This window comes from Homarus americanus, unplaced genomic scaffold (assembly GCF_018991925.1).
Source record: "Homarus americanus isolate GMGI-L3 unplaced genomic scaffold, GMGI_Hamer_2.0 scaffold5589, whole genome shotgun sequence".
Taxonomy (NCBI): Eukaryota; Metazoa; Arthropoda; class Malacostraca; order Decapoda; family Nephropidae; genus Homarus; species Homarus americanus.
The window spans coordinates 851,955-872,984 of record NW_024736650.1 but is presented as its reverse complement, the minus strand read 5'-3'; the positions used below and the strand labels follow the sequence as shown (position 1 = coordinate 872,984).

General features: G+C 40.6%; 1 protein-coding gene across 1 annotated transcript in view; it reads right to left on the bottom strand.

Annotated features, from left to right (window-relative positions):
* Positions 1-2,501, bottom strand: part of LOC121872262 — an 88,126-nt gene extending 85,625 nt beyond the window's left edge. The window contains exon 1 of the mRNA XM_042374928.1: positions 2,369-2,501. Coding sequence (XP_042230862.1) covers positions 2,369-2,493 — 125 coding nt within the window. The 5' untranslated portion in view covers positions 2,494-2,501. The remainder of the gene's footprint in view (positions 1-2,368) is intronic.
* Positions 2,502-21,030: the final 18,529 nt, after the last annotated feature.

Genomic DNA, 21,030 nt, shown 5'->3' with positions numbered 1-21,030 from the left:
AGACACACACACAAGGAGAAACCACTGTTATAGAGGAGCCGTATCTTTTGAGAAATACAGATAACCTACAAATATTTATGTTGCGGAGGAGGAGGGGGAGAAAGAAAAACTCTTATAATTTTGTTCAAAGCTAAAGAGCAGTTATTAAGACTACTGGTGGTGATGGTGGGAAGGTTCTAGATAAACGTGACGACCTAAACGTTAAGGGGATGGGAGGTAGTGAGGATGTATGAAGGGGATAAGAACATATCAAAGCAGAAGAGTGGTGAGAACAGTAGTTAAGGAAAGGTATTCATCAGGATGGTAAGGTACTAAAACACTGGCACAAGTTTCTGTCTTGGGGGCCCTGTGTTGTCCTTTGTTTTTGTCAATGATCAGCCAAGGGAAGTAACATCATACATCAGGATATTTGCAGATGATACAAAATTAATGGTGGAAGTTTATGGAGCACTACTGGGGTTCCTGACTGGATAGCTGTATGTTATGGCGAACCCATTTTTAATATTCTCGTATAGTGTGATATACGTGAAGTCTTTAACAATTGTTCAGTTTATTATTATAAGTTTTTCCTGTTTTAGTTCATTTACATATATTTACATGTATTTCTTGTTTGTTATTACGAACGTTTCAGTGTGTTCTTTAAGGTAGGCTAATAAATACATATTCAGTATCTATTATTATAATTATAGATACTGAGTACTTGATAGCTGAAGATGTATTTTTATTTTGTAATTTGGTATAAATTGTTTAATTTATGGAGTAATTTGAATGAGGTTCATTATGTATAATATTAATTTGTTTTAAATCCATGCATCTATATTTGAAGACATATATTGTAATCAATGTAAGTAAAGATGTTTCTTTATCGTGTATTAAGGAAATGTTTAATGGAATTATAATTTTGTTTACAGTTTATAATACAATCCTATTCAAACATGATGAAAAGGAAATGTACTAGAAGATCTATGTAATAATGACATTGGTAAGGGAGAAAGAGGAAATACCAGCAAATCTGGGGAAGAGTATACATGGTATCAATAGAAAGGAAAAACCTGAGTGTAGCCAATATAGGGAGATATCTCTACTAACATCATTGTACAAAATCTTCGCTAAGATTATGTTGAAGAGATTAGAAACATAATCAACTATATAATTGGAGAGTAACAGATTTTGACCATTCGTCAACTTCTGGGAAAGAACCAGGAGTCCGATTTTAAGCAGAACTACGCCACCATTCACCAAGCTCCCTTAGAGAACATCATAGAGGATTTTGATATACCAAAAAGATCGATTACAATGATGAAGAAATGTTACGCCTTCAATGAAATGTGTATACAACTAGGATAAAAAGCAAATAAATAAATAAATATACATCACAAATGGCGTAAAGCAGGTTTGTCTACTGTCACCTACCTTGTTCAAGTTTGTTGGAAAAAAATCTATAGGACAATAGAATGCATAGAAGGAACAGAACTGCAAGATTGCAAGATGTAACACTGAATAGTTTCACATATGCTGGCGATGTGGATCGGATGGCTACAGGCATTCAAGGAATGCAACGGCTGCAACGCCCTTTCCAGGCATTCAAATTCACAGCTGAGAGAAAGACTCATGCTGAATGTGGAGATAACAAAAGTAATGAAAGTATCAAGAGGGGATGAACCAGTAATTCAGCTAGTGCAAAATGATGACCTTAATATTGATTTAGTGAAGGACTTTAAATATCTCAGATAAACTCTCACATCAAAAAATGAAATCACAAAGGAAATTAAAATTTAATCAAATATAGCAGCAGAAAACCGCTGCTATCATTCTTGATGAAAACCTAGTGTCTACAGTAGGTTAAGTCACAACCTAACATAACCTAATCAGCATAACTTAACCTAACCTAACCTAACCTAACCTAACCTAACCTAACCTAATGCAACCTAGCCTAACCCAACTATCCTAACTGAACCTGAGTGAAACATTAATTTGGCTATTTTATCTTTATTCTTAATTATATAATATAATAATATATATATATATATATATATATATATATATATATATATATATATATATATATATATATATATATATATATATATATATATATATATATATATATATATATATATATATATACAGGCAATATATGTATGTGTGAGTATGTGTGTGTGTGTGTGTGGTAATTGTAACCGACTTTTGTAAGATGTAAAAGAAATATATGTTTTCTATTTTTACTATACAAAATTTTTACAAATGTCTTCTTTTTCTGTGTGACGTGTTTCTTGTTTGAGTTTTCTTTGGATAATTAGTATTGTATGGCCCTCACAATGTGGGTGCATCTATACTAATGACAACCCCTCAAGAGGATAACACTCACCCTCCAGTGATGTAATACTCAGTGCCAACAAAATCGACTGGTTCAATTCTCTGGGTGAAGGCAGAGCGTGGGCCACTAGCACTTCCCAAGGCCGCACACACCAACAAGCTGAGCCACGCCCACATCCTCACACTTCTCTACGGAAGATCATCAGTCAAACGAGAAATATAGGTACTTATAAAACTACTGTGCCATTAACATTAGAATGTTACCATTACCTGTACCAAGGTACCCTTAACATTACACCGTGGCCTTTGTCCTACTAAATATAAAGTCAATAAAGATTTTTCTTACCTTCACCATTAGTACAAATTAACTCACGTTAAGGTCCAATGAACGAAATGTCATTAAAAAAAAAAACCCGTTCCTTTGGAGGTCGCAGTAGGGGATGGAGTGAGAGACTCAGAGGGTTCAAGGCGATGGAGGTTTAGGGGGCTCGGTGACTGGAGATCTGGGGGCCATGATGACTGGTGATTCAGGGTCGCAGCGACTGGTGATTCAGGGGTCATGCTGACTGGAGATTTAGGGGTCATACCTACTGGAGATTTCCTGAATAATGGTGACTGGAGATCTGGCAATAGGTGACTGGAGATTTAGGGGTTATAGTGACTGGAGATTCGGGGTTATGGCGACTGGAGATTCAAACATGGCAATGGCGATCAGGGTCAGACTGGAGATTCAAGGTGACATGGCAACTGGCGATTCAAAGGGGTCATGGTGACTGAAGATTCAGGGGGTCAGGAACTGGAGATTCTGGGGGTCATAAGAAAGAGCGAGAAGTGTATTTTGAATTTTGTCGCAAAGCAGCCAGTTTATTTTGCACCACATATTCATCCTGTGAGCGGCAGCGCAAAAATGATTACTGAGCAGCAGTAGTCCTTGGGCCAAGGTGAAAATTTGTGTCATATCTGGGGAGAAAGGGGGTCCTATTTTTTCTGAAAACCCAATGCCTATGGTTCTCAAAAATGATGGAGGTCATCTGCGAAATCCAGCTTAATACTGGATCTATATGCATGTAAATAATGACAGACCTTCTACCAAGCTTAGTAATGCCTCAATGCTATACTAAAGTTGTCATAGCAACAAATAAACTGACACATGGTGAACAGTAAAATGTCATAACTCGGCAAACAACGGGTTGTATTAATGTGGGCTACATACATTATGTTTATATAATTCCACCACCCACATAACTAGCCTATGAACAGTGAGTAGTCATAACTGTACATGTGACAGTGTTTTTACACTGTTCGCCCTGCACCTTGAATGCGTGGGTCAACGATTAAGTAGCTGACTTCTGGCAGTCTGTACCAGTCTCACCCACGTCAAAAGTGTATTCACGAAGCTCGATACACCAACGCTTCATCCTTTATTAACGCCCACAGCTCATAGCGTTTGTTGTGGTGATATCCTAGTTAACGTGCAATGATTTATTTTCTTAATAAATGGAGAAGATCATATGGGTTTGAAAACTTAACCCATAAACATTTGTATATAACACTTCTAGTTAACCTTTAATACTGACACTACAGAATCTTCACCAGTGATTACAACATTTTAACGGGAAGTAACAGGACTATTTTTGAGGATGCATTATCAAATATATTAAAAAAATACATATTAACAATTGTCTTGACTAAAACTCATCATCTGAATATTACCTTCATCAGGGACATCAAAAACGTGAAAGTTGCCACAGGCTTGCAGTGCCCTCGCCTCAATACAGGCTATGCCTGCACAGAAGCAGGAAGGCTTGATGCATTTTCTTTTTACAGTCATGCACAATCATTTCAATACATCTGCAGAGGCAGGGAGACATGTCATCCACACATAAAACAGATATGCATCAATGTTTTCAGCCCATCTATGGTTGAAAAATGAAAAAAAGGTTAGTGCTTGCTCCAACAATCTCATCTAGATTCAGGCGGCCAGGCCACAGTTAGCTCTTAGGCAGTACTGCTTCAAGAGATCCTGGCGGGTGGCAGGCAAAAACGACGGACCCGTTTTAGGAATTAACCGGAAAACTGTAATGAGGCATATTTAACGTACAACGTAACCAGAGTATTAAGTGTTGGTGTGTGAGCCAGCAGAAAGGTGTGTTACCTGACGCCTTGTACCTCCCTCTCTTGCCATCCATAGGTAGTAGGCAGCTACCAAACGGGGAGGTACTACCGCCTGGGAAGATATTGGAAGCATAAGTGTACAGGTATTGTCTAATGATAGACCCTGCTGCCTTATGGCATCACGAAAATTTTGACCAAGTCCCAGGTTGCTGAACTGACTTTCTGCCTCATTTACACACAATTGCAGGGTCTCAATTGTTTCTCTTACTATTGACAACACAACATACATACTGTATATTGTTTTTCACTCTTGACCGTTTTTTCATTTTTGTATTTCTTTATGGTTCTTTATTATTAGTATTATTATTACTAGCGGAATCGCCGTCCTCCGGGCGGCTCTTTCCTTTAAAGCCACAATGAAGACACCACCCTCCGTGAGGCTCCACATTGTCTCTGTAGTGCATTAAGGTGTCTGCTTTGAACCTGACTTTGTATTCGTCAGAAGATTCAGATGATTTGCCCCCGAGGGCTAGTTTATTGGGCACCCCTTACATCCTGTGCAAGGTGAAGCGCAGAAGCGTTTACAGCGCCCAACAGGGAAGTATGAAAAGTTCATACTTGCCTTTATGACTCGTACATTAAGGGCGTAAAAGCCTGAAGGGTCATAGGTTCTGTCAAGTTACATAAAGTGAGAGAATGATGAGTGTGTGGGGGGAAAGTTCCCGGTACATTTTATCTGTTTATGGCAAAGAGTGGCAGGTCCCTAATAATGTCAAATGCCAGGCCTGTGACTAGGAGGGGGGTATTCGTCAGAAGGCATGTTTTCCAGGGAATTTTTAAATGACTGTACATACGTGTTGCGCTCATGCAGCATTTCTTGGATAGATAGGACAATGTCATGTCTGACACCTTGAATGTTGCCACACCTGATAGTAGTCTGCTTTTCATGATCTCCCATGAAGTAGATTAGGAGGAACTTTGCCTGCTCATCTTCCAGTGGTAAGAGGATCCTGCTGTGATAGACTTGACCCTGGACTTTGAATGTGGGCATGTATCCGTGATCATGAACTACTCTAAGCTCCAAAGGATGTCATCTGGAAGCATGAATTGTACTTCCGTATATTTTCAGAAGTGTTTTAACTCTGGTGTTGTTCCCAGCATGAGAGTCTTCAATGGTTGTGGTGGTTTTTCCAAATTTGGCAGTCGTACTTTCCCATGAGAGCAGCACAGTCCAGCAGGTTCCCCTTTGTACTTCTTTGCACCGCAGTATTCACATTTCTTTTCCATGTTGCCAATGACAACAGAGGGATACTTTTCATATTCTATATATAAAATCATCCATCATCACCACTACATATAACACCACCCATCATCAGTACATATAACATCATCCATCATCACTACATATAACACCATCCATCATCACTACATATAACAATATCCATCATCACTACATATAACACCACCCATCATCACTACATATAACATCATCCATCATCACTACATATAACATCATCCATCATCACTACATATAACACCATCCATCATCACTACATATAACACCATCCATCATCACTACATATAACACCATCCATCATCACTACATATAACACCACCCATCATCACTACATATAACATCATCCATCATCACTACATATAACACCATCCATCATCACTACATATAATCATCCATCATCACTACATATAACACCATCCATCATCACTACATATAACACCATCCATCATCACTACATATAACACCATCCATCATCACTACATATAACACCATCCATCATCACTACATATAACACCATCCATCATCACATATAACACCACCATCATCACTACATATAACAATATCCATCATCACTACATGGCATCATCCATCATCAACATATAACACCATCCATCATCACTACATATAACACCATCCATCATCACTACATATAACAATATCCATCATCACTACATATAGCATCATCCATCATCACTACATATAACACCATCCATCATCACTACATAACACCATCCATCATCACTACATATAACACCATCCATCATCACTACATATAACACCACCCATCATCACTACATATAACAATATCCATCATCACTACATATAGTATCATCCATCATCATTACATATAACACCATCCTTCATCACTACATATAACACCATCCATCATCATCACTACATATAACACCATCCATCATCACTACATAATAACACCATCCATCATCACTACATATAACACCACCCATCATCACTCACATATAACAATATCCATCATCACTACATATAGCATCATCCATCATCACCACATATAACACCATCCTTCATCACAACATATAACACCATCCATCATCATCACTACATATAACACCATCCATCATCACTACATATAACACCATCCATCATCACTACATATAACACCATCCATCATCACTACATATAACACCATCCATCATCACTACATATAACATCATCCATCATCACTACATATAACACCATCCATCATCACTACCTATAACACCATCCATCATCACTACATATAACACCACCCATCAGTACTACATATAACAATATCCATCATCACTACAGATAGCATCATCCATCATCACTGCATATAACACCGTCGCTTCATCACTACATATGCTTTCATCCATCATCATCACTGCATATAACACCATCCATCATCACAACATATAAGCACCATCCATCATCACTACCTGTAACATCTTGCATCATCACTACATATAACACCATCCATGTTCTTTATATAACACAAGCTTCCATCATCACTACATGTAACATCATCCATCGCATCACTACCTATAACATCTTCCATCATCACTTCTTTACCTGTAAGCACCGTCATCATCACTGCATATAAACACCATCCATCATCATCACTACATATAGCACCATCCATCATCACAACATATAACACCATCCATCATCACTACCTGCAACATCTTCCATCATCCTCACATATAGCACCATCCATCATCACTGCATATAACACCATCCATCATCACTGCATATAACACCATCCATCATCACTGCATACTCTTTCATCCATCATCACTACATAACATCATCCATCATCACTACATATAACACCATCCATCATCACTACATATAACATCATCCATCATCACCATATAACACCATCCATCATCACTACTTTCAACATCATCATCATCACTACATATAACATCATCCATCATCACTACGCCTAACGCATCCATCATCTTCACCTTATAACACCATCCATCATCACTACATATAACACCATCATCATCACTACATATAACGTCATCCATCATCACTACATGTACCATCCATCATCTCTTCTTACCATCATCAACCTCACTACACTTGCCCATCGATTTACTGCATATAACCAATGTCCATCATCACTACATATGGCATCATCCATCATCACTGCATATAACACCATCCTTCATCACTACATATAGCACATCCATCATCGTCACTACATATAACACCATCCATCATCACAACCTTATAGCACCATCCATCATCACTACCTATAACATCTTCCATCATCACTTTCATATAACACCATCCATCATCACTACATGTAACACCATCCATCATCACTACATACTCTTTCCATCATCACCGCCTCAGCACCGTCATCATACTACATATCATCATCCATCATCACTACATATAACACCATCCATCGCTCACTTCTCGCGTCATCATCCTGCATATAACACCACCCATCAAATTTTACATATAACAATATCCATCATCACTACATATAGCGTCATCCATCATCACTTTCGCCCATAACACCATCCTTCGTCACGCTGCATATAGCACCGTCCATCATCGTCACTACGCTATAACACCATCCATCATACAACATATAACACCATCCATCCTTCTACCTATAACATCTTCATCATCACTACATATAGCACATCCATGTTCACTGCAGCCCTTAGCACCATCCATCATCACCACATATAACATCATCCGTCATCACTTTACCTATAACATCTTTAAGCATACTACCTGTAACACCGTCCATCATCTACTTTCATCCATCATCATCGCCATACTCTTACCATCCATCATCACAACATAGCACCATCCCATCATCACTACCTATAACATCTTCATCATCTTTCGCATAACACCATCCATCATCACTACATCTCTTTCATCTGCTCATCTACTACATATACCATCATCATCCACTACATATAAACGCACCATCCATCATCCGCCATATAACATCATCATCATCACTACATATAACACCATCCATCATCACTACACTTTCAACATCATCCATCACTACAACACCATCCATCATCACTACATATAACATCATCCATCATCTGCATATAACATCATCCATCATCACTACATATATGTACCATCCATCATCACTACATATAACACCATCACATCATCACTACCATATAACACCATCCATCATCACTACATATAACATCATCCATCATCACTATAACACCATCCATCATCTTTTCCCTACCGCACCATCCATCATCACTACATATAACACCACCATCAGTACTACATAACAATATCCATCATCACTACATAGCATCATATCATCACTACATATAACACCATCCTTCATCACTACATATAACACCATCCATCATCATCACTACATATAACACCATCCATCATCACAACATATAACACCATCCATCATCACTACCTATAACATCTTCCATCATCACTACATATAACACCATCCATCATCACTACATGTAACACCATCCATCATCACTACCTATAACATCTTCCATCATCACTACATATAACACTATCCATCATCACTACAGATCGGTAAAGTAGTTTCCGTGATTCTCAAAGGACACATACACACAAACAAACACACAGACATACTTTGTTTTTATATATATATAGATTATTATTATTATTATTATTATTATTATTATTATTATTATTATTAATCATTGCAGTAATATTATTATTATTATTATAATTATTATTATTATTATTATTATTATTATTATTATTATTATTATTATTATTGTTATTATTATTATTATTATTATTATTATTATTATTATTATTATTATTATCATTATTATTATTATTATTATTATTATTATTATTATTATTATTATTATTATTATTATTATCATTATTATTATTATTACATACATTTTTGCCCCACAGGCCCCATGTGGGGCAGTGACTGGTGCCTGTAGAGTAATCCCCGCAAAAAGAAAAAAAGCCTGCACCTAACCTCCCTCACCCACCCACCCATCCACCACCAAACCCTCCCCAACCAATCCCTTTCAACTCCTGCCCCTTCCCTACCAGTCCCTCCCACATTCAGCCCTCCTACCCTTCTCTTCCTCACCTCCCTACCCTGCTAGTCCCTCCTCACTCATCCCTCCTCCCCAGTCCTCCTACCACTTGTCTCTCACCCATCCCTCTCTCACTCGTCCGTCCTCCACTGGCCCTCCTTCATCCGTCCCTCCCTAGCCCTCACTCCCCCACCAGTCCCCATTTAACCGTCTCTCCCTCGCCTCCTCCGCTACTAGTCCCTCCCTCATTCATCCCTCCTCCACCCGAACCTCCTTCACCCGTACCTCCTCCACCCGAACCTCCTCCACCCGAACCTCCTCCACCCGTCCTTCCCTCACCCGTCCATCCCCACCCATCCCTCTTCCACCCGTTTCCTTCCCAACCCGTTCCTTCCCAACCCTTACTTCCCTCACCCGTTTCTCCCTCACAAGTCCCTGCTCCTCCCTTCCTAATGTTACAACAAGTGTCAACTACCTCCTAGTGTTACAACAAGTGTCAACTACCTCCTAGTGTTACAACAAGTGTCAACTACCTCCTAGTGTTACAACAAGTGTCAACTACCTCCTAGTGTTACAACAAGTGTCAACTACCTCCTAGTGTTACAACAAGTGTCAACTACCTCCTAGTGTTACAACAAGTGTCAACTACCTCCTAGTGTTACAACAAGTGTCAACTACCTCCTAGTGTTACAACAAGTATCAACTACCTCCTAGTGTTACAACAAGTGTCAACTACCTCCTAATGTTACAACAAGTGTCAACTACCTCCTAGTGTTACAACAAGTGTCAACTACCCTAGTGTTACAACAAGTCAACTACCTCCTAGTGTTACAACAAGTGTCAACTACCTCCTAGTGTTACAACAAGTGTCAACTACCTCCTAGTGTTACAACAAGTCAACTACCTCCTAGTGTTACAACAAGTGTCAACTACCTCCTAATGTTACCAACAAGTGTCAACTACCTCCTAGTGTTACAACAAGTTCAACTACTCCTAATGTTACAACAAGTGTCAACTACCTCCTAATGTTACAACAAGTGTCAACTACCTCCTAGTGTTACAACAAGTGTCAACTACCTCGTAGTGTTACAACACGTATCAACTACCTCCTAGTGTTACAACAAGTGTCAACTACCTCCCAGTGTTACAACAAGTATCAACTACCTCCTAGTGTTACAACAAGTGTCAACTACCTCCCAGTGTTACAACAAGTATCAACTACCTCCTAGTGTTACAACAAGTATCAACTACCTCCTATTGTTACAACAAGTGTCAACTACCTCCTAGTGTTACAACAAGTATCAACTACCTCCTAGTGTTACAAAAAGTATCAACTACCTCCCAGTGTTACAACAAGTATCAACTACCTCTCAGTGTTACAACAAGTATCAACTACCTCCTATTGTTACAACAAGTGTCAACTACATCCCAGTGTTACAACAAGTATCAACTACCTCCTAGTGTTACAACAAGTGTCAACTACCTCCCAGTGTTACAATAAGTATCAACTACCTCCTAGTGTTACAACAAGTGTCAACTACCTCCCAGTGTTACAATAAGTATCAACTACCTCCTAGTGTTACAACAAGTGTCAACTACCTCCTAGTGTTACAACAAGTGTCAACTACCTCCTATTGTTACAACAAGTATCAACTACCTCCTAGTGTTACAAAAAGTATCAACTACCTCCTAGTGTTACAACAAGTGTCAACTACCTCCTAGTGTTACAACAAGTATCAACTACCTCTCAGTGTTACAACAAATATCAACTACCTCCTAGTGTTACAACAAGTATCAACTACCTCCTAGTGTTACAACAAGTATCAACTACCTCCTAGTGTTACAACAAGTATCAACTACCTCCTAGTGTTACAACAAGTATCAACTACCTCCAAGTGTTACAACATGTGTCAACTACCTCCTAGTGTTACAACAAGTGTCAATTACCTCCTAGTGTTACAACAAGTATCAACTACCTCCCAGTGTTACATAAGTGTCAACTACCTCCTGATTTTACAACATGTGTCAACTACCTCCTAGTGATACAACAAGCATCAACTACCTCCTAGTGTTACAACAAGTGTTAACTACCTCCTAGTGTTACAACAAGTATCAACTACCTCCTAGTGTTAAAACAAGTGTCAACTACCACCTAGTGTTACACCAAGTGTCAACTACATCCTAGTGTTACAACAAGTATCAACTACCTCCTAGTGTTACAACAAGTGTCAACTACCTCCTAGTGTTACAACAAGTGTTAACTACCTCCTAGTGTTACAACAAGTATCAACTACCTCCTAGTGTTACAACAAGTGTCAACTACCTCCTAGTGTTACAACAAGTATCAACTACCTCCTAGTGTTACACCAAGTGTCAACTACATCCTAGTGTTACAACGAGTGTCAACTACCTCCTAGTGTTACAACAAGTATTAACTACCTCCTAGTGTTACAACAATTATCAACTACCTCCTAGTGTTACGACAAGTATCAACTCCCTCCTAGTGTTACAACAAGTGTCAACTACCTCCTAGTGTCACAACAAGTGTTAACTACCTCCTAGTGTCATAACAAGTATCAACTACCTCCTAGTGTTTCAACAAGTGTCAACTACCTCCTAGTGTTACAACAAGTATCAACTACCTCCTAGTGTTACAACAAGTGTCAACTACCTCCTAGTGTTGCAACAAGTATCAACTACCTCCTAGTGTTACAACAAGTGTCAACTACCTCCTAGTGTCACAACAAGTGTCAACTACCTCCTAGTGTTACAACAAGTGTTAACTACCTCCTAGTGTTACAACAAGTATCAACTACCTCCTAGTGTTACAACAAGTGTCACCTACCACCTAGTGTTACACCAAGTGTCAACTACCTCCTAGTGTTACAACAAGTGTCAACTACCTCCTAGTGTTACAAGTATTAACTACTCCTAGTGTTACAACAAGTGTCAACTACCTCCTAGTGTTACAACAAGTATCAACCCTCCAGTGTTACAACAAGTGTCAACTACCTCCTAGTGTCACAACAAGTGTTAATCACCTAGTGTTACAACATATCAACACTCCTAGTGTTCAAGTGTCAACTACTCCTAGTGTTACAAAAGCGTCAACCACCTCTAGTGTTACAACAAATGTCAACTACCTCCTATACAATAAATGTCAACTACCTCTGATTTTAAACACGTGTTCAACTTCTCACACAACGTGTCAATCCACCTCAGTGTTACAACAAGAATAAACTACCTCCTAGTACATGTCATACCCACTAGTGTTACAACAAGTAATAACTACCTCAGTGTTACAAATGCCAATCACTCCTCAGTGTTACAATAAGTGTTAATTACTCCTAGTGTACAACAAGTGTTAACTACTTCAGTGTTACAACAAGTGTCAATTCACTTCTAGTGTTACAACAAGTGTTCAATTCACTTCTAGTGTAACAAAAATACTCACTTCCTAGTGTTACAACAAGTGTTTACTTCCTCAGTACAACAAAATAATTTACCTCAGTAACAAGTGTCAACTATCAGTGTTACAACAAGTGTCAATTCCTCGAACAAGTTCACCACTTAGTGTTACAACAAGTGTCAATTAACTCCTAGTGTTACAACAAGTGTCAATCACCTTAGTGTTTAAACAAGTGTCAACCACCTCCTAGTGTTACAACAAGTGTTCTTCACAAAAGGTATCATATCACTACCTCCTAGTGTTACACCAAGTGTCAACTAACTCCTAGTAACAACAAGTATCAACTACCTCTCAGTGTTACAACAAATATCAACTACCTCTAGTGTTACAACAAGTATCAACTACCTCCTAGTGTTACAACAAGTCAACTACCTCCAGTGTTAAACAAGTAATAAACTACCTAGTGTTACAACAAGTATCAACTACCTCTAGTGTTGTTTAAGTGTCAACTACCTCCCAGTGTTACAACAAGTGTCAACTACCTCCCAGTGTTGCAAACAAGTGTTAACTAACTCCAGATGTTACAACAAGTGTCAACTACCTCTGATTTTAAAATAACTACTCTAGTGCAGCAACAAGGTCAACTACCCTATTGCACACCACCATTTCAGCGCAAAACAAGATCAACCACTCAGTATCACCACTAGTATAAACAACCGCCAATTCATAAACAAGTATCAAATTTAGTGTTACAAGTATCAACTACTTTAGTGTTTACAACGGCCACCACTGCCAGGCCAAGTGTCATTCATCAAGTGTTAAATAAGCCTCATTCAGTGTTACAACAAGCTAACCCACTTCTGATTTACAACACGTCAATCCACTTCACAAAATGCGCCACCTCCTAGTGTTACACTGTGTCAACCACCTCCTAGTGTTACACCACGTCAACTACTCCTAGTGTTACACCAAGTCAAGCACCTCCTAGTGTTACACCAAGGTTACCTGAAAAGGCACACACCCCTAGTGCCAATTAGGCCACCACCTCTCAGTTACTGTCAATTTAGTGTTACAACAAGCAACTACCTCCAGTGTCATGTCAACTACTTCCAGTGTTAGCAAGTTCCACTTCCAGTGTTGTATCAACACCACTCCATTAGAACAATTATCAACTCACTCCTAGTGTTACAACAAGTGCCAACTACCTCCTAGTGTTACACCAAGCGTCAACTACTCCTAGTGTTACACCAAGATCAATCACTCCTAGTGTCACACCAAGCTGTCTACCTCCTTAGTACACAACGTCAATCACTCCTAGTGTTACACCAAGCGTCAACTACCTTCAGTGTTACACCAAGCGTCAACTACCTCCTAGTGTTACACAGCGTCAAGTACTCCTAGTGTTACACAAGTGTCAATCCACCTAGTGTTACAAGTGTCAGCTACCTCCTAGTGTTACACCAAGTGTCAACTACCTCTTAGTGTTACAACAAGTGTCACTACCTCCTAGTGTTACACCCGTCAACTACCTAGTGCTACACCAAGTGTCAACTACCTCCTAGTGCTACACAAGTGTCACCACCTCCTAGTATTACACCATGTCAACTACCTCCTAGTGCTACACCAAGGTCAACTCTTCCTAGTGTTACAACAAGTGTCAACTAACTCCTAGAGACACAGCTTGCATCTCTAGTGTTACACCAAGTGTCAACTACCTCCTAGTGTTACAACAAGTGTCAACTACCTCCTAGTGCTACACCAAGTGTCAACTACCTCAGTGTTAAGTGTCAACTACCTCTTATTGTTACAACAAGTGTCAGCTACCTCCTAGTGTTACAACAAGTGTCAATCGCCTCCTAGTGCTACACCAAGTGTTCTATAATAACAACGTCCTCCCAGTTCTTTACTCCCCTCCCGGTTCTCAAGTGTTTCATATACCTGTATTCCTCCCCGTCCTCCCCTTCCTTCCTCCCCACCATAAAATTTCAAAATAGAAATGTAAGGCGAGTTTTAGGGGTGAAACTTAAGCCTTGAGAGTCAGATTCTCCATGCATGGCGACCTTGACACCAAGTGTGCGACTCCACGATTTCTTAAGGTTATTTTAGACGTACCTGTTAATACCGATGCTTGAATTGTTGGTGTTTTCCAGTCAATACAACCCAACTCTCCTCCACTCAGAAAAATCTAAATTGCTATAAAATGTGAATTTGTTTATTTATATGAACGAGAAACTATAATTTTAAGGTTGCTCAAACTAATGTACTAGACGTTATCCGTTCAATGTAGAGTACGTACAACGGCCCGTCATATCACACGGGATCCTGTATAATATGAGTTAACAGATAACAAAATACTTGTTTGCAGTTGATCATTAAAGTGTCCAGAATTAAGCTTCCGTGTTTAAAAAGTATTTTAGATATCGCGAGACAAATAAATAAGAAAAGAAAGACAGAAACAAACTGAACCCCCTCTGACTACCGTCTTTTCACACAATCACTCGGCACCTGCAGACGGAATCGGCGAGGGGAGGGCAGGCACAATATCATCCACTTTGAAAGTACACTAAATGCGCGGTCAGAGTACTACTTCATAAGGCCCCACTTCTCCTTCATCCAACTCACTCCAGAAAGCTATTGAGTTCACAACACGATTTCCTAATAAAAAAACGGCTTTTCCAGGTTTTTTGCATAACTTTTGACACTAATTTGTAAAAGTGCTGTAAGTAGGTAAAACTTTAAGGATATGAGTAATATGAGATAAAAAGCATTACAAGTATTTTCGTGCAAGAACGATTTATGTGTAACACTTTCCACCATCACTTAGCCGTCAAAAGCAATATTGGACATCACATCATCACCACCAGATAAAAGTGTTATGCAATGGAACAAACACCCGCAGCACTCGTAATTCATCAGAGAGCGGAGAAAACGATAAACTAAAATATTAATTGACTGCCCAGCCATTACCTTTACCACTCTTGAAGTCAACATTCATTGTGGTAAAGTAAACACACAGTCGTGATAATAGCTCTCAATCTCAAAATGCGAGGCGCAGCAATCCATCATCAAAGCCACCAGAGCCCCAACCACGGTCACCACCTTCACCCCACACCACATATCCCCAGTCATAGTATACTGTATATTTAAACCCCAAGGCCAGGCAGTGCAAGCTGAAGGGTCAGTATAGGGTTACACACACCCGGGGGGGATAGGGTGACACACACACATACAGTGAGGGGCGGGATAGGGTGATACAAACTGGAGGCGAGAAAGCGTGATTTAAACTGAGGGGCGAGATAGGGTGATACAAACTGAGGGACGGGATGGGTGATATCAACTGAGGGGCGAGATAGGGTGATACAAAATGAGGGACGGGATGGGTGATATAAACTGAGGGGCGACATAGGGTGATACAAACTGAGGGACGGGATGGGTGATATAAGCTGAGGGGCGGGATAGGGTGATATAAACTGGGGGGGAGGGATAGGGTGATACAAACTGGGGGCAGGGTGGGGCTGGGCTATAAGGGGGCTACAAGGACAACGTGAAGGCCTGAGCTGAACAACCATCCCTTATACACTAGACTACATACCTAAAGGCCTGGTGCATGATTACCTCCTGCCTAGTGCATGGTATCACTTACTTCCCCTGCCCTCTGCGCATGACAACAACACCCATCACTCCTTGCTATTATCGGGTGCATGACAATTGCTACTTGTTAGTATTGGAGCATGACAATAGCCCCTCTCTCTCATTTACTTATATCTGGTGCATGACACTAGCCCCTCTCTCCTTACTTATATCTGGTGCAAGACACTAGCCCCTCTCTCCTTACTTATATCTGGTGCAAGACACTAGCCCCTCTCTCCTTACTTATATCTGGTGCATGACAGTAGCACCTCGTTCCTTGCTTCTATCTGGTGCATGACAGTAGCCCCTCGTTCCTTGCTTCTATCTGGTGCAAGACAGTAGCCCTCTCTCTCCACTTATATCTGGTGCATGACAGTAGCACCTCGTTCCTTGCTTCTATCTGGTGCATGACAGTAGCCCCTCGTTCCTTGCTTCTATCTGGTGCATGACAGTAGCCCCTCGTTCCTTGCTTCTATCTGGTGCAAGACAGTAGCCCCTCTCCTTACTTATATCTGGTGCATGACAGTAGCCCCTCTCTCCTTACTTATATCTGGTGCATGACACTAGCCCCTCTCTCCTTACTTATATCTGGTGCATGACAGTAGCACCTCGTTCTTTGCTTCTATCTGGTGCAAGAGGATGGTGATGGATCAGTAAAATTGTAATACATGTTTACAATTGGATAAGCATGTTTATAAACTAGTGGAGGAAGCCCTGGAAGACTCACCTCGCTGAATAACAACATGGCGCCCGGTTGGCCGTACTTCATCTACGGCTCTGACCAGAGTGAGGTATAAGTGACCTCTACACCCTAATTCATTCTCACCTTTATATTCCCTTTAATTAGTCTCCTGCTGGAGAAAAGTTTTAAATCCATTCGCATTAACTTGCCCTTGAGCAACCATGGACAACCACAATAAACATTTTCGGGCGTTCTGTTGGATCAACGTCATCTAAGGGTCCAACAGCATTGCCTCTAATGCTTGCGGGCTGTGTGCCACCGAGAGTTAGCAAGTACTGTACGAGTAAAATAAGGCCTTGGATGACAAACATAACTACGGAAAAAATAAGAATCAACAAGGACAAATCAAAATGGGAACATGAAATGTGGAGACATTATAGGAGGATATTGAAGAATGTTAAAATAAAATACTGCAGTGAAACAAGATCAAATAGCATAAGTGGTGAAGTGTTTTAGTTCATATATCCAGTGGTGAAAACAGAGAGAAGTTGTATTCTTAAATCAGAAGTTGAGCAGTAGTAAGAAGGATATTGAACAGTGTCAGATAGGAGTTAATCAAGTTTAATGCTAAACCCATGGACTTGGTAATAATACAGGTTTATTCACCAACAAATGACAGCAAGGACGAAGTCTTAGATCAACTGTGTGAAGGTTTGAAGAGCAAAGACACCGTAATGTTTATGAATGTCTGATTATAATATGTGATTTTAACGCAAAAGGGGGAAAGGGAAAACAGCACCAGAAGTAGGACCACATGGGTTAGTAATAATAACGAATGAGGAGAAATAATAATTGAATTATATAAAATAAGATGATAATTGCAAATACATAGTTTGAAAAACACTCTAGGCATCTCTATACATGTGTCTCAACCCAGTTCTAAGTAAATAACATTGTCAGCAATCAGATAGATTACATTTTAATTCAGAAATGTTTCAGACATCCATAATCCTAATCAAGACCTATCCATGGCAGGTTGTGGGTCAGATCACGTCTCCGTAATGAGTAAGGCTAAAACTTAAAAAAATAAAGAAAACTATGGACAAAATCAACTGGGATTTATGAAAACTCAAAACACGGGCAGGGATAGAATATGAAATTGAAACCTCGAACAGATTTTCAGTATTGCTAAAGGAAGACTTTGCCGAAAGAGAATCAGGTTAATAACTTAATAATTAACCCCCAAAATGTAATGCTAGAAAGTAAAAAAAAAAGAATATAGAACATAGGAGGAGAGAGGCTAAACAGTGAGTGGATGACAATGAAATTTTAAAGAAAATGAATAGATGAAGAAAAATGTTACGAGGAAGTGAGGCTCCCACCACCCCCCAAAAAAAAATAATAACAAAGAATTTCAAAAGGAATATACAGGGGTAGACAGGCCAAGAAAGGTGATATAGAAAGGAAATGCAAGGCGGTAGAAGATGGTGAGAGAACTAGGAAACAAACAGAAAGATTAAACAACTGAACCAGGAAAAGGAAATAAATGGGTTGAGAATATTAAAAAAACAAAGACAATAAGATCCTGTTTGAGGCAGAAGAAATCAAAGAGAGATGGGCAGAGTATGTAGAAGAAATATATAATGATAAGGATAGAATAGAGGTAAGAAACGAAAAATAAATAAAGATCGAACTACCATTTATGGAAACAGAAGTTGAGGCAGCTGTGAGCAAAATGAAAAAATAATAAAATTTGTGGCGTTGATCGGCTTCCAGCAGAATTTATGAAACAAGTGGGCAAGAATGGGATCAAATGCTTGACTAAAATGGATGCTCTAAAGGAGACCTTGCCAATGATCAAAGAATCAATATTTGTATTGTTGCCTAAAAAGCCCAAGAGTGCATCCAGTTGAGAACAATTAACTTAATGTCATGCCTACAGTCTTATTATACATAATTTTAAATATAAAAGGAACTAGAGAAGCTATTGTGGGGTTTCGTGGTATAATGTTGTCTAGCACTCAGGATGGATGGAAACTCTAGGTGGTTTTCTTGTATAATATAAGTTATATGATAGACAGTCTGGTGCTGGAGATGCCGTGTGGTGAGGAGCTGCTCAGTAGAGACGTTCGGTGAGTAGCGTGTTGAAGGAGGTAGATGTGCAGGAGCTTCGTTAGAGAAGATGTTGCCTGTTGCTGGCCTCAGAATGAATGCTGGACAGCGAGGAGCTTGCTGGAGTAGGTGTTGTGTTCAGGAAGATGGGCCAGAATGAGTTGGTTGGTGAGGAAGCTCAGAGAAGGACAGCTGGGTCGCCATGCTCGCTGGCGGAGCGAGGACTGCCAGGCAGGCGGAGGAGAGGCGAGGCTGCCAGGCAGCGGCGGAGGAGGAGGTGTTGTTTGTTCAAGAAGAATGGCCAGAATGAATGAGCTGGTTGGTGAGGAAGCTCAGAGAAGGACAGCTGGTGGTCGCCATGCTCGCTGGCGGAAGCAGGACCGGCCAGGCAGGCGGAGGAGGAAGAGGCCGCCAGGCAGCGGCGGAGGAGGAGGTGTTGTTTGTTCAAGAAGAATGGCCAGACTGAATCTCAATGGAGACAGAGCTTATATACCCAGCAGCCGCGGGAGTCGTGAGTCACGTTAAACCCGAGAAAGTCGCCGGTCTTTGGTTCTGTTGCTAGGATATGGTGGCATCTGGTGAAGGCACGCTAGTTTGGTTGCTAGGAAGGCGGCAGCTGGTGGCTGCGGCTACAAGTTGTGAGAAGTCCACTACAATACTCCCCTTCCCTCCAGGCGGTGTAGGAGACTTGTTGTCTGTAGAGTTGTGCGAAGAGGCAGACCGGCCGGTGCATGCCTCATATGTGAGACAACGGCGATGGCGTGAATGAGCCGATCGCTGAATACAACTGTCTAGATACACACTATCTGTGGGAGAAGGAGAAAAAGGGTGTGTGGAGGCGATGAATGTTGTGCTCTCACGACAGGTACAGGGTCGTCGATGCGCCTGCTGGGGTGTGTGTGGGCCTGGGTCAGAGCAGGGGCTGCGTCAGCAGAAGCGGATTAGGGCTCGTGACAGCAGCTGGGTCCACGACAGCAGCAGGGTGCAGGACATTAGCAGGGAGTACCTGAGGGAGAAAGAAAGGGGTGTGGGTCCGACTAGGAACAGAGGCCGGTCAGGGGCGGCAGGGGTTACTGCTGGCCGGGGCGCGGCCTGAGGCAGGACGGTTGGGGTCGGTAGGATGTGGTGCTTGGGGCAGGAAGAGGAGCTGGTGTCTGCTTAAAGTAACAGAGCTGCTTCTGTGTGGATAAGCCAGCCTTCCATGCTGCTTGAAGACTGGGAGCGTGATCAGTGTCTCCTCCATCCTGTGTGAGTGCGAATTCCGGAGTCACCATTTGTAGGGATTATGTGATGTTGCCTCTATGCTGCTGAAGACTGGTAGCGTGATCAGCTTTCCTCCATCCTGTGTGAGTGCAAATCGGGGTCACCATTTGTGGGTGTTCGTGGTATAATGTTGCTCAGCACTCAGGATGGA